The sequence below is a fragment of the Sciurus carolinensis genome, chromosome 3 (genome assembly GCF_902686445.1).
Source record: "Sciurus carolinensis chromosome 3, mSciCar1.2, whole genome shotgun sequence".
NCBI lineage: Eukaryota > Metazoa > Chordata > Mammalia > Rodentia > Sciuridae > Sciurus > Sciurus carolinensis.
In genome coordinates, this window is record NC_062215.1 from 147,702,593 (window position 1) to 147,721,453 (window position 18,861).

Sequence of the window (18,861 nt, forward strand, 5' to 3'; positions counted from 1 at the left end):
TTATTTTAGTTTATCTTATTTTGGTTGTTGTATTTTTTAGTTCTGAATTTCTGTTTGATTTTGTGCAAATTTTGTTTACTGATACTTTCTGTTTCTTTGCAGAGTCTCTTCATTTATTTTAAGCAGTTAGTAATTCTTTGTTGAAGCATTTTTTGATGGTTGCTTTAAAATCCTTGTCAGATACTTCTAATATTTGTTATCTCTGCATTGGTGTCTGCAGTTAGTCTTTTTCTTATGCATATTTAGATCTTCCTGATTCTGGGTACATGAGTGATTTTCTATTGTATCTTAGACATTTTAGTTGTCTTATAAAACTCATATTTTCTTTAAGTCTTTTAAGAGACCTCTTCTGACCTCATGCTGATGGTTAAGGGGAGGTACTGCCTACTGACAAATGTTTAGTCTCCCTAAGCAGCTTCTATTAATTACATCTGTGGGTGAAAGCATGGTTGTGTGTTGCCTAATTTTCTGGTCTTTTTAAAAATTTTTTAATAAGCATTTATTTCAGAAAGTTTAGAAAGTATAACTATTCAAAAATATAGAAGGTTAAAATAACCTAGATTTGAATTTTAATTATGTATGATAGATCCAATGTATTATACATTATATTAATAATAATAGTGCATCATGATATATGTATATTATATAATATGTAGACATGATATACGTATGTAAGTGTAAAAATCTTGTATACGTAAATATATTTATTCCTTTGCATAGAAAAATATTTGGAAGGTTACTTACAAAATTATTGGGTGATATGATTAAGGATGAACCATTTTAATCTTATCATATTATTTTCATTCAACTATTGAAGACTAATGCAAAAATTGCCCTGTCTACTCATGTCCTAGTATAATTTTGCTACTTTAATGACAAACATAATTTTATGAGACTAGAAATTTAACTTTTAATTTCTTTGTTCTCTTTCAAAAATAGTTCCATCAAAATTCTTTTCTTCTGCCAGCAAGTAAGAAGAAACGGATTAGTAAACAGTGCAAATTCATGCGTCTTCCATTTGCAAGGTAATTGCTTCAAAATTTAGCTAAATATTGATTTGCAAACTTCTACCTTAGAAGAAGGCAGATTGAATCTTGAATGTTTTTTATTTGGTTTGACTTCTTAAAATATAGAAAAGAATTAAAAATAAATAATGAAATTTATTTTTAACATTGTACCAGTAAAAGAAATTAGACATTCTCAAAGAATTCGGTTTTAAACTTTCAAATAATATTCAACTTTGTCATAGACCCTCGAGAAGAAAGAGGTTCTAGTGAACTCTTAGTTACGTGGGCTTGAATTGCACTGGCTCAGAGCACAGAGGTTTTATATAACACAACCTGTGTTTTCATTGTACAATGTTCATTTGTCAACCTGTAATTGCCTACTAATGTGGGAATGAGAATGGTTTGTGTACAGGCTGTATCTTTAGGACTGCAAGAGAAAATTAGCCCTAAGTCAGTAATCAAGTTCATTGTACTAGTATCCTGCAACTTTTAATTTATTTTCTTTCTTTTGACTTCTGTTTTTGTTGTTGTTGTTGTTTTGTTGGGGAACTCTAATAACTGTTTCTATGTTCATCTTGCATACTACCCCAAGCTTTATCATTAACGTTCATCTTTTCTATTTTCCTCCTGTCTAGAATTCTTATTCCTTGATTAATTTGATTATAAGTCAGAAATCATCTTATTTCAATCAATCCTGTCAAATTAAAATACAGTCATTGAGACCAAGAGAAGTTAAATGACTTAATGAACTAATAACATTGACTGAAATCCTCCTATTGTTTCTTACCAAAAATGTTCTTTCTGTTATGCAATTTATAGGTTTAATGCTTTTGAACAAATAAATGCACTTATATATTGAAACATCAATTTATCATAGTAAAAAAAATTCTCATACTATCTCATGTTTTGTATTTATTCTAATTTGTTCCATTGATTTGCCTGTTAGGTATGCTATTACCACTTTATGTCAGTACATTTTAATTACTGTAGTTTTAAAATAGTAAAATATGTTGTCTTGTAAAGCTTTAGTTCTTTTTCAAAAATATGTTAACTGTCATACATATATTGTTTCATATATACATATGAATCAAATGTCAACTTGCTCTCCAAAAAATTTCATTGTTTTTTTTCAGTGAATTTTTGTTTGAAATATAATATACACATTAGAACTTGGCAAATTTCACAATAACATTGTGTGAGCCATACCCAGACCAAGAAATAGAGTATTATCTCAGATTCTGCACCCTTGTGCTCATTTCCAATACCCACCCACATAAAGATAAAATAGTACCTTGTCAGACTTAAAAATTTTAAAAGAATTTGTCCATTTCTTTCATTTAAAGTATCGAATTATTGCCATAAAGTTGTTCATAAGAGCATCAGGTTATGTTAATATGTGTAGGATATATAATGATATTCTTTTTCTTTCTAAATAATTTCATAAAATAAAAATTTCTCATTTCATTCTCATTTGCCTTTAAGGGTTCCATTAACTTTGAATGATGATGATGATGACGATGATAAAGAGAAAATGCAGAGTGACAACAAAATTATATCAAAGGCATCACCTGATAATCTTTCTTCAGTATCAACAGGACAAAATTTATCAACTCAGTATAATTTGGATGTGTCTTTTCATAAAGAAAATAATCAGAATGTATATAGTTTAGATCATTCAGAAGATATTTCTTCTACCATTGATGTATTTCCCAAAGGTGAGATTGTTTTAAAAATTCATTTTGATCATAGTTACATGCATCAAATTTTCTTTTTGATATGTAGGTAGCTAATAAGTTAGAGCTCTTAATGTTACAGATTTGTTAACTTCTACCATTGAAAACTAGTATTTAAAAGTAAATATGTTGACAAATGTCAGATCCATAATTGCCTTTTATTGTTACTCTAGAAGCAGTATTTAAAAATAAGCTGACCTAAGATTTTCTTGGTACCTTAGCCTGTGATTTGAAAGAATCCATTTCTTTTTTTTTTCGGTTAGTGTTTCCCTCTCCTTTTCACAGATATGAAAATTGGGAGCCTAAGTGGATGTTACAGTGACTTTTCAAGATCAATTACCCATTAGTGGGAAACCAAACACTTAGGCCTGTGTAATGACTGAGTGACAAACGATGACACGAACATTTTATTTACATGATATTCCTAAATGATAATCCTGTGGTATATCTGTGGCACTTACATATTTGTCATAGATTTTTGGATTGGCATATAGAATCATAACTATATTAAACTCAGAGCTTAGAACTGTTTCTCCCTTCTGACAATTTATACATAGCCTAATAACTTTTTTATAGCAATCCTTATCAGAGTTATCACTGTTATTTGGGTTCAGTCATTGGCCTCCTTCCCCTTAGAAATCATTTGTTAATGACTCTATTCCACTGTACTATTGGGACTGAGGAAATGTTAATTCTCATTAGTATATATTTTCCCATAGGTACACTTGTAAAATTTGAGTTATTGAATAATCTGATCATTTCTAGTTTGTTTTTAATCAACGTAGATTCTTGGGATTTTTTTTTTTTTTTTTTTTTTGTACTAAGGATTGAATTCAGGGGCTCAACACTGAGCCATATCCCCAGCCCTATTTTGTATTTTATTTAGAGAGGATCTCACTGAGTTGTTTATGTCTTGATTTTGCTGAGGCTGGCTTTGAACTCAAGATCTTCCTGCATCAGCCTCCTGAGCCACTGGGATTACAGGCATGTGCCACCGTGCCTGGCTAGCATAGATTCTTAATAATATAAGGATCTGAAAAGAATATATTGTCAGAAATCTTCTTTGTGAAATGATTTAATTTCTAATTTGTTTAAAGTAACTTACTACCTATTGCTGAATTTTATTTTTCTTTATTTATAGAAAGCCATTCCCATTCAGACCAACATTCTAAGACTTCACTAGTGAGTGAGATGAGAAATACCCCATCTATTAGCCACATAAAGGAGAAACCATCTGCTACTAATGTGAATGAAAGGAAGAAGTGTGGGTCATCTTGGGAGACTTCTGCAGACACTCCCTGTGTGATAGATTTAGATCAGCAGCAGATTTTAAGTCCAGAACTAAAATGGAATAATGAGATAAATGATCATACTAATGAAAAAAATATTACAATACAAAGAAATAGACAGTGCCTTCCTGACATATCTTCTGAGTCTGCCAGCAAACCTGATGCAGAATGCATGAGTCCAGTTCAGGTTAATGATGACTTTGAGTTGCAGAAAACTGTGTATGATGCTGACATGGATTTAACTGCTAGTGATGTGAGCAAAATTGTTACAGTGTCAAGAGGCACTAAAAATAAAAGTAATCAAAAACCAAATGATTGTGAAAGGAAAACTTTGAGAAAAGTAAAAGATTCAAGCTCTGAAAAAAAGACAGAAAGAGCAAAGAGAAAATGCAAAAAGAGTTCAGATGTGGATGTTGAGGAAAAGTTTGAAAACAGACCAGAAAGAAGATCTGTTGTCCTCGATGGCAAAAGGGATTCAGAAAATCCGGATTTTATTCACAATACTGAACAGCTGACACAGGCAAACATACTGAAGAAAATAACCCTTCAGAATAACTTTGATCAAGATGACGGACAAAGTACACACTATAATAAAAAGAAGAAAGGAGTGCATGTAACAAATGAGCAGCAGGAAACTTGCCCTTTCTCCCAAAGTTCACATAAATTCCTACAGGACAGCAAATTGGATATGTGTCAAAATTCTCTAACTTGTAATAAAAGTAAAACTTCTACACAGACATTTGTAATGCACAAGTTAGAAACAGATAACTTATTCCCAGACCAAAAAGATAAAGAAACCAATTCTGAAAACCTAGAAGTTGTAAATGAATTTCCAAGAGCTGATCTTTCCTCCAAAGATAATCAAAATTTTTGTGACTATGAGACCCAGAATATGTTGGATTTGAAAAAATATGTCACTGATATGGAACTTGCTCAGCAAAATGAATCAAAAATAAATAAGAAGCTTAGGCCCAAAGTAAATAGGAAAACTGAAATAATTTCTGAAGTAAACCAAATATATGAGGTTAATAATAAAGATGTTCATGTCCCAGAAAAAGATGACTTTTTTCCCCACACTCAAGTGGTTAAAGAGACTTTTTCTGGAAAACTAGAAGTTTCAAAAGAGTTTCAAATACCTGCTCTTTTCATGAAAGGTAATGGAAATATACTTGATTGTGAGACCCAAAATATATTGGGTTTGCAAAAACAGATCACCAATGTGTACCCTGTTCAACAAAATGAGTCAAAAGTTAATAAAAAGCTTAGGCAGAAAATAAACCGGAGGACAGAAATAATTTCTGAAGTGAATCATTTTGAAAATGATGAAAGTGTGCATTGCTCAGAAAAAAGTAATCCTTTCTTCCTACAAAAGGATAGAGAAATCATCCCTGGAAACCTAAAAGATTCAGGCGAGTTTCAAACACCTATTCTTTGTACCAAAAAGGGTGGAAAGCTATGTGAGTATGAGACTCAAAATGTTTCTGGGATGAGAAGGCATATCCATGATATGCAGCTTGCTTGTCAGAATGATTCAAAAGTACACAAGAAGCTTAGACAAAAGGCACATCGAAAGACAGAAATAATGTCTGATGTCAACCAAATATGTGAGAATGATGACAAAGGTATGCATGACCTAGGAAAAGATAACTTTGTTTCTTTAACCCCAAAGCATAGAGAAACCGTTTCTGAAAACCTACAAGTTGCAAATGAATTTCCAGCAACTGATTTTCCCACCAAAGATAATGGAAATTTATGTGACTATGAGATACACAATATTTTAGATTTGGAAAAGCATGTTGCTCATATGCATCTTGTTCAACAAAACGAATCAAAAATAAATAAGAAGCTTAAGCAGAAAATAAATAGGAAGACTGAAATAATTTCTGAAGTGAACCAGATATATGAGGCTCATGATAAGGATATGCATGACCAAAAAAGCTGTACAGAAGATCTTGATTTGGAAACAAACAAATCTGAACAAAGACTTGAATGCAAAGGCATTATCAGTGGATATTATATGGAAATCAACAATAATGAAAAGGAAAATTGTGATGCAATTCCAGATCCTTATAAACTTGTTAACAAACATAAGAAAAAATCAGGCAAGGCAAAGAACTTTTTGACAAGAGATACGAACAAATCTATTTGTCAGTTAACAGATTCTTCACTGTCTAGTTTAAAATATATTACTAATGAAGCAGATTCTGATCCTGGAAACCATATTGAGCTACCTAAGAATCACAAGAAAAACACTGTAACTTTGAATACAAAAAGAGATGTCCCTTTTGTGGAAGTGATAAAAGAAGGTAAGTGCCAGGTCAAAACAGTAAATAAAATGACATCCAAATCAAAGAAAAGGAAGACCCTTGTAGAGCCTTCTCCAGAGACCAGTGGAATAATGGAGATAATATCTGACGTTGATCACAGAAAGTTATTTGACTCCAAACAAGCTAATAAAGAAAACTACTTGGAAAATCAGGATATTGTCAAAATTAAGCCAGACTCTTACACAAATGTGTTTAAACCTTTAGCTCAGATATATTCACCTAATATACAAGATTCTTCCTTTGACAATGTTCATCAGAGTTCATTACCTTTGAGTATTTCTTCCAGTAAAAACCTGATAATAAAAGAAAATTTTGCCTTGGAGAATTTACCCATCTTTCAAGTAAGCGATGATGTGCATGAGAAGATAAAAGAAGTCAACCAGAAAACAGGAAAATCAGGAATAGGTAGGTCAATACCTGGAGTGATCAAGTTGTAGAAGTGTTATGTTTTTGTTTTTGTTTTTCACTTAGCAGTAAAATATTTTATGTTATAACTGGTATTTTTAATGGAATTTTAAAACAGTATATAATTGTATAGCATAAAGGAATTAAATTTTAGTGCTTTGAGAGGATAACAGTGTTGCCATGACACTTGCAACCTAAAATGCTGATTTGGTCTTTACCACAAAGTTGTCTAATAATATCTTTAGGCAGAAAATTTCCTTTTTCATGTGTTTGAAGGAAATTGAGTATTTTAAATGTATATAATAAGGAATTGCATTGGTTTTATTTTGCCAAACACAAATTTCTTAAGGCGGGACTCTTCATTCAGCAGCATGTATGTAATGTGATCCAAGAGCTGGGGATATAGCTCAGTTGGTAGAGTGCTTGCCTGTCAAGCACAAGGCCCTGGGTTCAATCCCCAGCACCACAAAAAAAAAAAAAAAAAAAAAAAAAAAAAAAAAGAGTTATTCTAGGTGCTATAGAGGACCGAAGAGTAAGACCATCACCCTTTCCTTTAGAATATATGTAGGTGAAAGTAAACACGGTGGTGAAATGTGGTAAATCTTTTACTAAAAGCAAATAAATTATGTTAAAGGGTAAATTTCAATTAGAGGAATCTGTAAAGACATCATTAATTAAGTAGCATAGGTAAGATTTTTACTGTTAGTGTTTTTACTTTTCCCCTAGTTTTATTCAAATAATATTCACGCAGTGTTAAAAATTTTTTTTAAAAAATTGGAAGTAGAAAACCAGGAAAAAAGTCAACCAGAAAAATGGCAGCCAAGCCAGGCATGGTGGCGCACACCTGTAATATTAGCAGTTCAGGAGGCAGAGGCAAGAGAATTGCAAGTTCATAGCCAGCCTCAGCAAATTAATGAGGCTGTAGGCAATTTTTTGAGACCCTGTCTCAAAATAAAAAATAAAAAAAAAACTAAAAGAGGATGTGGTTCTGTGGTTAAGTGCCCCTGGGTTTAATCATTGGTACAAAAAATAAAATAAAATAAAAAATGGCAGTCAAAATTTTGCCATATGCTTGCAGACTTGAATCTACAGATTTTAGAATATATATTTGAAACCATACTATATTTGTCATTATTTTTCCCATGTTTTTCATTAACATTGAATCCTAAGGATGTTCCTTTGTTATTAGAACTTTGTAACATTTTGTAACATTAGACATTCCCATATCAATTGAATTTTTTCTACTGGGAAGCTAACATTTCAGAACTTGTATGTAGAATTCTAGGATTTTGATATGGTTAAGGATGTTCCAGGTAAAAGGCACCTCAAGGAAAAGAAGTACAAAATCTAGAGTTGTAAGATATATTAAAAGACTGGGGAGCTACCTCTCATCCCTCTGTTCCTCATAGGGCCTTTCACAGTGTGAGCAGTTAGTGACGTCTGCCTTGAATGAATATGAATAAGTTTGTGTGATTCTGTGAAGAGTTGAATCATGAAGGATTTTTGTATGTGACTTTCTTTCTTTTTTTTTTTCTTTTTGGTACCAGGAATTGAATCCAAGAGCACCACATCCCCAACCCTTCTTAAATTTTATTAGAAACAGCATCTCACTGAGTTGTGTAGGGCCTTGCTAAGTTGCTGAAACTGGGTTTGAACTTGTGACCCTCCTGCCTCAGCCTCCCAATTAACTGGGATTACAGGCGTGGCATTGCACCTGGCTACTTTGAATGTTATTTCATAATAAAAATGCTGCAGGCTTTTTGGATGATTTGTTTCTAATTTTAGACCTCTTTTCCTCTCAAAATTGAATCATCAAGGTTTAAAATTCCTGCCATGGATTTGCAAATTGCTGTATATCCATATCTATTTCCATATCTCTGTGTACACTTTTACAAATATTTGTGAAAATAATGTTCTTTTCAGGTAACAGAACATTACAGGACTTGACAAATACCAGTTTAGTTTCAAATAACACTGCTAAATCCGAAAATGACTCAGAAGATCTATCTTCAGAACCTCGAAGCAGAAGGAGGTGTGCTCCTGTCAGTTTCAAAGAACCAAGTCTCAGAAAGCAAGTATTTCAGTGATTTCATTATGCTATTATAAAATGGGTGCTTTAAAAAATTCTGCCAAATTAGTATTAGAACACACCCGAATATCAGTAAAACATATAATGTTGACATATAATAGCCACAGTGTGATCTGGGTAGATGTAAAGAAATGTATTCTTTGAACAGGTTTTTTTTATGGAGGGAATGGGGGTCTGAATTTAAAGTGGTTTAGTTTCGTATAGTTCCCATTCTCCTACTGTTATTTTTTAAATTGTAACTTGATAGTTATATTTTTATATGTGTTGCCTGTGATTGATAAGCCAATGTTTTCTGTATCTGTTACCCATACTTATTTATTTTTCCACCTTATTCTCTGGAGGAAGGTAATGTGGTTTGTGTCCTTTGGTCTCAAAGAATAATAATATTTTTTTCTTTACTGCTTTAAACTTTATATATACTTCTGTAAAGAGTCTCCTATCAACTTATTCATTCCTCAGTTTCAATATTTATCAATATTTTGCCATATTTGCTTCATCTGTCCCTTTTGTTTTTTTTTTTAAAAATTGAGATTGATTTAATTTCTAAAACACTTCTGTATGCATCTCTAAAAACTAAGAATTTCTTAACAAAGTTCTTACCAAAACGAGATGGAAATTATCACATATAACAAAATTATCAATAATTTCTTACTGTTACCTAATAGCTAATCCCTATTAAAATTTCCTTGATGAGCACCAAAATGACCAAATTTCCCTGATTATCACCAAAATGACCAAATTTCCCTTTTCATGTGTTTTATTCCAAATCTCATGTTTTTAATAATAAATCAAATATGCTCTTTCAAAAAATCTAATCATATTTGGAGCAGTGTTTTCTGTAGAATAGAGAAAAATATCATAAATCTTCCTTTGCATTGTTTCAGTGTTTACTCCTTTTATAAAATTTGAGACATTAATGGTTTTGACAGGTATTTAAAAAATCACCAGCAGAGGGCAGTAACATAAGGGAGGGTCAAAGAAGAAAGTGAAATAAAGGACCAACACTGTTTTAAAAAATGGCTTTATCAAGATATAGAATGTATCTCTTTATAGTGATATACCATACATTTCACTCATTTAAGGTATATGATTCAGTGTCTTTTTAGCATATTCCTCAGATCTGTGCAACTATCACCACGTCAATTTCAGAATATTTCTTAACCTCCAAAAACAGTCTTTTTCTCTTTAGCTATACTCCTCTACCCTCCAGCCCTAGGCAACCACTTATCTACTTTCTGTCTCTTTAGGTATCCCCGTTCTAGACGCGTCACATAAATAGAATCATAATCTGAAGTCTTTGAGACTGGCTTCTTTCATTAGCATGTTTCAGGAGTTATCTATGATATATCAGTAATTCATTCCTTTTTGACTAGTATTCTATTATATGTATATACCATGTTTTGCTTATCCTGTCATCTGTTGATGAACACTTGAGTTTTCCTGTTGTTGTGTTTTCTGGTTTTTTTTTGTTTTTTTTTTCTTGCTGTTATGAATCAGGCTGCTATGAAAATTATGTGTAAGTTTTTGCATGAACATGTTTTGATTTCTTTTGAGTACACACCCAGGAGTGGAATTGCTGTGCCATTTTGTAACTGTTTGAACATTTGAGGAGCTGTCAGAATGTTTTCCAAAGCTGATGCATCAGTTTACATTACCACCAACTGTGATAAGGCTCTGAGTTCTTCTCCTCACCAGTACCTGTTACTATTTGACTTTGATTCTGACTATCTTAGTGGGTATGAAGTGGTATCTCATCATGATTTTGATTTGATTTCCCTGATGACTAATGATGTTTGAGTACCTTTTTAATGTGTTTATGACTACCTGTATATCTTCCTTGGAGAAATATGTATAGATCTTTTGCCCCTTATTTAGTTGGATTGTAAGTTAAATTCTATTTTGAACTAATTTTAGACTTACAGAAATGTTGAAAAAATAGTCCAGTGATTTCCTGTTGTCCCTTTACCCAACTTTACCTAATTTAAACATTTTATATTGCCATAGTACAGTTATCAAAACTAGAAGATTAGCATTGGTAAGATACTATTAACAAAACTACAGATTGGCACTAATATCCTTTTGTATTTTAAAATCCTATCCAGGGTCCCACATTGTATTTAGTTTTCATTTCTCCTTAGCCTCCTTAAATCTGGATAGTTCCTTGGTCCTTCCTTTTCTTTAATGCTTTTGAAGACTGTGGGTCAGTTATTTCATAAAATATCCCTCAATTTAGAGTTTTAAAATGTTTTCTCATGATTATAATGTGACTATGCATTCTGGGCAATAATTCCACAGAAATGATAGGTCTTTCTCATTGTATCATATCAAGGATTCATTGTGTCAATGTCTCACTACTGGTAAGGTAAGCTTGATCACTTGGTTACAGTAGTGTCTGCCAGGTTTTTCCACTGTAGTTTTTATCTTTTCCTTTATAAGGGACATGGGGGACATTTATGTATCTTGTTTCTCCAACTTTCACTTATTCACTTTAGCATCCGTGGTAGTGGGTCTTGCTAATTTACTGTGATGTTTGGCTAATACTTTCTATGTCCCTCTTTCCTTCTATGCTAATTGAAATTCTCCCATAAGGAAGAATTGTTCTTTCTTCCTCATTTATTTATTTATATGAGTGTAGACTCATGGATATCTATTTTATCCTATAGATAAAAATCCATTACTGTAAATCTTGAGTTATTCAGGTTATTCCAACCTTGGTATTAAGAATTCTTGAGGTTGGTTTCTGTTTCCTTTTGATAAGACTTCATACTATTTTAAGCAGTCCCATACTTTCTGATTCACAAGATGTTCCAGGCTTATCATAATATTTTCTCTGGCCTGGCCTCCGATTTGGGCACTTCTTCAGGAAACCTGATTCCCTCAATTGTAGAATTTTGTTCAAAAATCAAGATCTAGGCACAAAGTATGCTTATTGCTTATGTTGGACTAGCTATCTGTTGCTACATAACAGTATTACCACATATCTAGGGGCTTAAAACAGCATACATTTATTACTTCTCAGGCTCTATGGTCCAGGAATCTAGGTATGGCTTAATTGGTCCTCTGCTTGGGATCCCATAAAGCTACAATCAGGGTGTCACCCAGCCTAGTTCTCACTGGGAGGCTCTACTGAGAAAGAATGTGCTTCTAAGACAGCATGGGTGGTTGGCAGAATTCATTTCCTTATGTGTGTAAAACAGAGAGGCTCAGCATCTTGCTGTTGAATTCAGACTGTTCTCAGGTTCCTTACCACATGAGCCTTCCTCCCAACAAGGCCACTTCTTTCAAAGCCAGCTATGACCAAGTCACAAGAGAAATCCACCAGTCAGATGGAACTTTATACAATGAAATGTATTCTCAGAAGTGAGGTAGCCTGCCACCCTTGTCACATTGTATTGGTTAGACACAGGTCATAACTCCTGCCAATAATCAAGGCAGGAGGATTTTGCAGGATCATGCAAAATCGTAAATGCCAGTAGACGGGGATTATGGGAATCCTCCTTAAGAGTCTGTCCAACACAGGTGTCATTGCAGTTAGCCCTCTCATAGACAGGGCTAGGAAATACATATATGCATAGAAACATACTTTTATATTTTTGTATCTGTCTGTATATATAATAAAAATTGTGAATTAATACTAGTAGTTCTGATTCCAGTCCAATACCACAGGGTTCATTTCAACCTTCTCCCTTTACTTATTCATAATTTCTCCATCACTGAAAAGCCTCGTTCTCATTATCTATATTTGTTCAATTCTAGTGTACACACAAGTAATTTTAGAATCATTAGCCCATGTTCCTGTGAGAAACATGTTTACTAAGTAGATTATAAAGTTTGGGTATGGTTCTTTTTTGTCTTAGGTTAGTTCATTTCTATTTCCTTTAGTGTAGTTATGTTATTCATTTGTCATTTGGTTAGGTTCATGTGTTATTGTTTCCATTCCATTGTACCAGTGTGCAGCAGAGTAGTATAGCATGCCCTTTCTACAACCTCATCAATGGAACATATTGTCATATTTTTAAAATTTGTGCTGTGGTAGGTAAAATTAGTTATTTCTGTGTTATTTGATTTGCATTTCTCTATAAATGAATTTAAGTGTTTTATCATTTTTTTGGTCTGTGCATATCTTATTCTTTCCTCTTGGGTTTGTAATCCTTTATCCATCTGATATTAGGTATTCTTTAGGAGTAACTAGTCCTTTGTGGTATGGTATATGTTGTCAATATTTTTTTCATGTATCAGTTTTCTTTTGAATTTTTTTTCTAATCATATAAAAAATTTTATTTTCATGTAATCAAGTTTATCAATCTTTTCTTTTATCCTTTTTGAATTTTGAGGTGTAGTTGGAAAGCCTTTCTGTTAAAAAAAAAAAAAAAGAATTCATCTATGTTAAGATATGGATTGTTTTATCTTCTTTCCAAATGGCTACCCCATTATTTAAAAATGCATCTTTATCACAGAGACTTGAGATACCAACCATGTTATATACTACATTTCTATGTATATATTTTGGGAGGATCTAAACCTGGACTTTTTTTGTATTGCAGTGGTCAACTTATTTATTATGGGACTTTTTAGTATGTTTCAAAGTCTGGTAGAGATAATACCTATTCATAGGTTTTTGTTGTTTTGTTTTGTTTTGTTTTGTTTTTGTAGCACTGGGAATTGAACCCAGGATCTCACATGTGCTAGGCATGCACTCTACCACAACATTGTACCCTCAGCCTCTAATTTTTGTATTGAGACAGGGTCTCACTAATTTGTCCAGGCGTGGAACTTGTGATCCTCCTGCCTCAGCCTCCTAAGTAACTGGGTTTACAGGCATGTGCCACCATGACCAGCTCCAGGGTATTTTTCAATGTTTTTTTTTTTTTCCATATGAACTTCAGTATTGACTTGTTTAGCTCAGATTTTTACAAACTCAGCACTAACATTTTGTTAAATTATCTAATCTTTTGGGTTAGATATTTCTTTGTTGTGGGAGGCAGTTTGGGTACATTGTCAAGATGTTTAGTAGTATCATTAACCTCCATCCACTAGATGTCAGTAGCATACCCCAATTTGTAACAATCAAAAAATATCTTCAGGTGTTGCAAAATGTCACCTTAAGTTGAAAACCACTGATCTAGCATGGTATTTTTATTGGGATTTCACTGAATTGATTTATTAATTTAGGGATTGATCTTTGTAACATTGGCTCTTTCTATCCAAGAACAGAATAAATGTCTATTTGTTTAAATTATTTTATTGTATGTGTTTTTTAGAAGTGTTTTAAAATTTTCTTCACATAGGGTTTGCAAATTCTTGTTGAATTTATTTGTAAATATTTAATCTTCTTTGTTGTGATCCTACATGGAAATGTAAATCATGCTCAGTGTTTATTGTTCATGTATATGAAGACTATTGAATTTGTGTCAGTATATATCTTGTTTATATCTTTTATTTTCTATCTTATTGATCTCCAGGTGTACTATGATACCTTTGAAAGTAGAGATAGCTATACTTTTTTACCACATCATATGCCTCTAATTAATTTCTCTTGTCTAATTGCATTGGTTAATACCTCAAGTATAATGTTGAATAGTAGTAGGAATAGAAGTCATTCTTACTTCATTCTTGGTTTTAGAGGAAATATTTTATTATCTATTAAACAAGATACTGGCTTTAGGATTAAGGTATTTGCTTAATTTATCATATTAAGAAAGTGTTCGTCAATGCCTTTTGAGTGTTTTATAATGAATTTTGTCAGTCTTTTTCAGCATATGTGAAGATAAGCATATGCACTATTTCTTTAGATTTATTAACATGGTATATGCATTTTCTAATATTGAAGTAACCTTGCATTCCCAGAATAAATCCCATGATCATGATGGGTCATGATGTATTTCTTCATATTGTGATATTCAATTATATTTGCTAAATTTTTTTAGAATTTTTTGTCAATATTCATAATCGATATGGATTTATGGTTTTCCTTCTTTGCACGTCTATCTGGCTTAGGTTATCAGCATTACACTTGCTTCATAAAGAGAATCAAGAAGTTCTCCCTTTACAACATTCTAAAATAATTTATAGAGGATCAGAACTATCTGGTCTTTAAAAGTTTGCTAGGATTCCCCTCTAAAACTGTCTGGTATTGTTGGATGTTGTTTTGTGGAATAGTCCCTTAATAACTGTCTATTTCCTTTGTGAAAATCAGTTCATATATAAATTTTCACTCGAATGGGGTTAGTTTGGGTTATTGTATTTCCGTGAAAGATTCTCTATTTCATCTAGATCTTTTAATTTATTTGCATAAAAATATGCAAAATTATCTCCTAGAAACTGGATATGTAAATAAATTTGGAATATCTTATCTTTTTAAAGTATATTTGTGCTTTTCTTGCTTCTTGATCAAATTAGGTAATGATGCATTTATTAACTTTTGTAAAAAATCAGAACTCTGATTTACTAGGGCTATTGTTTTTCTGTTCTCTACTTCATTAATTCCTGCTTTATATGTCTTAATTGCCTTGTATTTTCTTTTAATTCCCCATTTCCCCCTAGTGTTTTGGAGCTGAAAATTTGATTTATTGTTTTTATCTTTCACTTGCATAGATGAAAGTGCTTAATACGATTAATTTTCCTTTGATAAATTTTAAAATGCATCCCATAGATTCTGATATAGTATTTTCACCATATATCCTTACATATGTATGATAATATATAGTCACAATTTGTTAATTTCTTTTTTACTCAGGAGTTATTTGGTAAGCAGTTTTAAAATTTCCACAAGCCTTTCTTTTCTTTGTTTTTGTTTGTAAATTCTAGGTTTTTTAGCCTGTAGTCAGATATTATTTTTGTGATATTTCTACTTTATGGGCATTACCAGTGTTTTCTTTGTGACTTAATATTTGGCTAGCTTATCTAATGTATATGTATTCTCTATCATCAGGATATAGTTTGATATATTCTATAAGATTTACTCTATCTTCTGTCTCTTCTTATTTTTATCTATTTGATCTTTCTTATACTGAGAGTAGTGTGTTAAAGTCTGTTATTATTGTGTCCCTATGTCTCTGTATCTCCTGTAGTAGTTTTTTCAGCAAGAGTCACTTTGCTACTTGGTACATAAATATCATACTTATTACATATTCACTGTGGATTCTGGCTTTTACTATTAAAAATGTCTTATTTCATCATGTTCAGGCTTTGGAACTTAAAGGATAAACATTTTAAAATATATATTTGTATCACCTTCCTGATTACTCCTGCCACTCCTGTCCTGGGTATCTATGATGCCTGTTCTGTGAGAGCAAGCAGCTTCAATCAGAATCTTCTCTCATGGAGGTTACCAGAAACTATGATATTCCTGCTACATTCCATTTCCAATTCAAAAAAGAAAGAAGAAAAAATTGTGGCAGCTGGGTTGCCATCAGTAATTATTTGTACTGAATGTACATTGTGATTTTTGCTCTTAGAAAATTCGCCAACTAATATCATATAGGCTCTGGAAAAGGTGTACAGCACAGAGAAAGATACCCACTCGCCATCTAACCTTTCTTTCCTTCTTAATTTGAAATCATGTACATGTATTTCTTCTAAAAACACACATATGCACACATATTTAAAATGTAAAAAAGAAATACAGTACCACTTCTTGTGACCTATTTTATGTACTAGGTAGATGGACCAACAACTTAGTGAGAAAATAAAATTACTGGATAAAGTAATAAAAGCCAAAAAATGACTTGAATAATCTATTAGCTAATAGGAAAGTAAGAAAAACTCAGAGCAGAGACTTAATGAGAACAGGAACCCAAAACAGTAAGTGGAGCCTGAACCTGGCTTTTGCCTGAAGGCGTTTGTTTAACTAGGTGGACCTAAGCATTGAATTCACAGCTTTATGAGGCTGGGAACAGAACACAAATCCTAGGGTTTAGCTAAAATGAAGAGTCTAATAGTAGATCTCTTTCAATAAAATTGAGCTATTTATTCTCTCAGTAGAGCAGCAAACTAAAAATAACTTTTCACTATTTTTTTTCAGCCCCAGAAAGTAACTCTGGTGCTACATTTAGGAGGAAAAAAATATTCTGAGAATTCATAACCAAAACCAAGCCCTCATGCAGATTGCAGCTGGAATTTATAATATCTGGAAGGCATAAAAAAATTCAAGCTGAAGATTTAGTACAAGTACACCCATGAATTATAGCATACCTGTTGTCTTGAAAAAGCAAATGCAAATATTTTCTGGAGGAGCCCTCCTTCACTTAGACCTCAACACGTTTTCCACAACTAAGTTCCAAGGGAAATGAACAGCTAGCTCATAGTAAAGAAAAACACACTACACACACAAGGAAACAAGGTTCCAACAGAAATGATTGGCAGCAAAATCAAATACAGAATATAAAATGAGTATGTTTAATGTTTCAATAAGAGGTTTGGGAAAATTCATAGAGATGTTTAGGGGGAAAAACAAGCCACAGAAAAGCACATACAATGTGATTCTGTAGATATATAAAGGTTTGGGCTGGGGAGATAGCTCCGTTGGTAGAGTGCTTCCTTGCAAGCACTAAGGCCCTGGGTTCAATCCCCAGCACCACAAAAATAAAAATGAAAATAAATAAATATATAAAGGTTAAATGTAGATAAAACCAAACAATAGACTTTTAAGGAGTATAATCACAGGTGGTAAAAAAAAAAAAACTATAAAGAAAAATCAAAGAAATGATTAAAACAATGCATGATGCTGCTTACTTTTGGGGGAAGAGGGAGACGTGATTAGATAAGGACACATAGAAGACTTCTTAGGTTTGTTAATATATTATTTCTTAACCTGGGTGGTAGGTACAGAACCATTAGTTTTTAAATTGTACATTAAAAAATTTTTAATTGTACATTACACTCGACTACTGTACATATGCTAAAGTTCATAATAAAAAGGAAATATGTAACAAATTATGTATAAAATCAGTTGATTAATTTTTCTTAGACCTTATTTATTAATTCCACCACCAGGGTATTTCAACTATATGGCAAAGCCTATGGTTTAGGAAAACTGCTTTTCTTAACTAGTATGAGGCAATTTTCTTTTCCACACCTCACAGAAAAAGCACTAGTTTGGAATTGTTATTATTGTTAATCTTCCTTTTTTTCCTTTTTTTTTTTGCAGAAAGATGAGAAGATAAGGTAAATATATGGATCCTAGTTTTCCTGAGTTCTCAAAGCATAACAAGTCATAAAAGAAATGTAACAAGGATCAAGAAGATGAAATCCTTGAGGATTTTTTTTTGTTTTTTTCCTATTTGGCCTTTTTTCTTTTTTGGAGTGTTACTCTATCCATTCTTATATTTAGATAAATGTACATAAAATATCAGTTTTTGTAATATTTAAACTTTCAGAATCATTTTGTTCACCATATAACTTATTTTCCTGTTCATTTGTTTCTTTCTACCTAATATTCTTTAACCAAATACAGTTATTACCCTTTTAACCAATAAAGTGTATTAATACTTTTTGTATTGGTTATGTTGTATACCAAGTCATCTTGTTTTGTTGTTTTGAGCCATTAAATACATGTGAATACTTAAAGGGGTTTAAAAGTCACCTACCCTGGCCAGTTTTCTGTCATCCTTCATTTTTCATTTTTCTACTTTCAGAAATACTTGTTAGGTATCAGTTTTTTTATCATTTTTTATGTTTTTTAAAGGTAGGTGTTCTTTATGTGTGTGTGTGTGTGTGTGTGTGTGTGTGTGTGTGTGTGTTTTAGTTGTAGGTGGACACAATACCTTTATTTTATTTTTATGTGGTGCTAAGGATTGAACCCAGGGCCTCACGCATGCTAGGTGAGCATCTACCACTGAACCACAACCCTAGCCCTCTTTATTACTTTTTGTATATATAAAATCTGATGGCTCAGGGGAGGGAACTAACCTTTGAGACTCTTGTGAATTTGGTTTTTATGATTTTATTTTAAAGATTGCTTACTATTCTAGTGATAAGTCCTAGATAATCTCTCACCAGTGCAGGGGTAGG

General features: G+C 32.4%; 1 protein-coding gene and 1 non-coding gene across 3 annotated transcripts in view; both read left to right on the plus strand.

The window, feature by feature from the left end:
- Positions 1 to 18,292, plus strand: part of Sgo2 (shugoshin 2) — a 30,974-nt gene extending 12,682 nt beyond the window's left edge. For both annotated transcript variants that reach the window (XM_047545569.1, XM_047545570.1), the window contains 5 exons: positions 940 to 1,025; positions 2,490 to 2,722; positions 3,882 to 6,761; positions 8,685 to 8,832; positions 17,999 to 18,292. In XM_047545569.1, coding sequence (XP_047401525.1) covers positions 940 to 1,025; positions 2,490 to 2,722; positions 3,882 to 6,761; positions 8,685 to 8,832; positions 17,999 to 18,014 — 3,363 coding nt within the window. In that variant the 3' untranslated portion in view covers positions 18,015 to 18,292. The remainder of the gene's footprint in view (positions 1 to 939; positions 1,026 to 2,489; positions 2,723 to 3,881; positions 6,762 to 8,684; positions 8,833 to 17,998) is intronic.
- Trnad-guc (transfer RNA aspartic acid (anticodon GUC)) lies at positions 7,157 to 7,230 on the plus strand. The gene has a single exon. It is a non-coding gene; the product is annotated as a tRNA-Asp (tRNA).
- Positions 18,293 to 18,861: the final 569 nt, after the last annotated feature.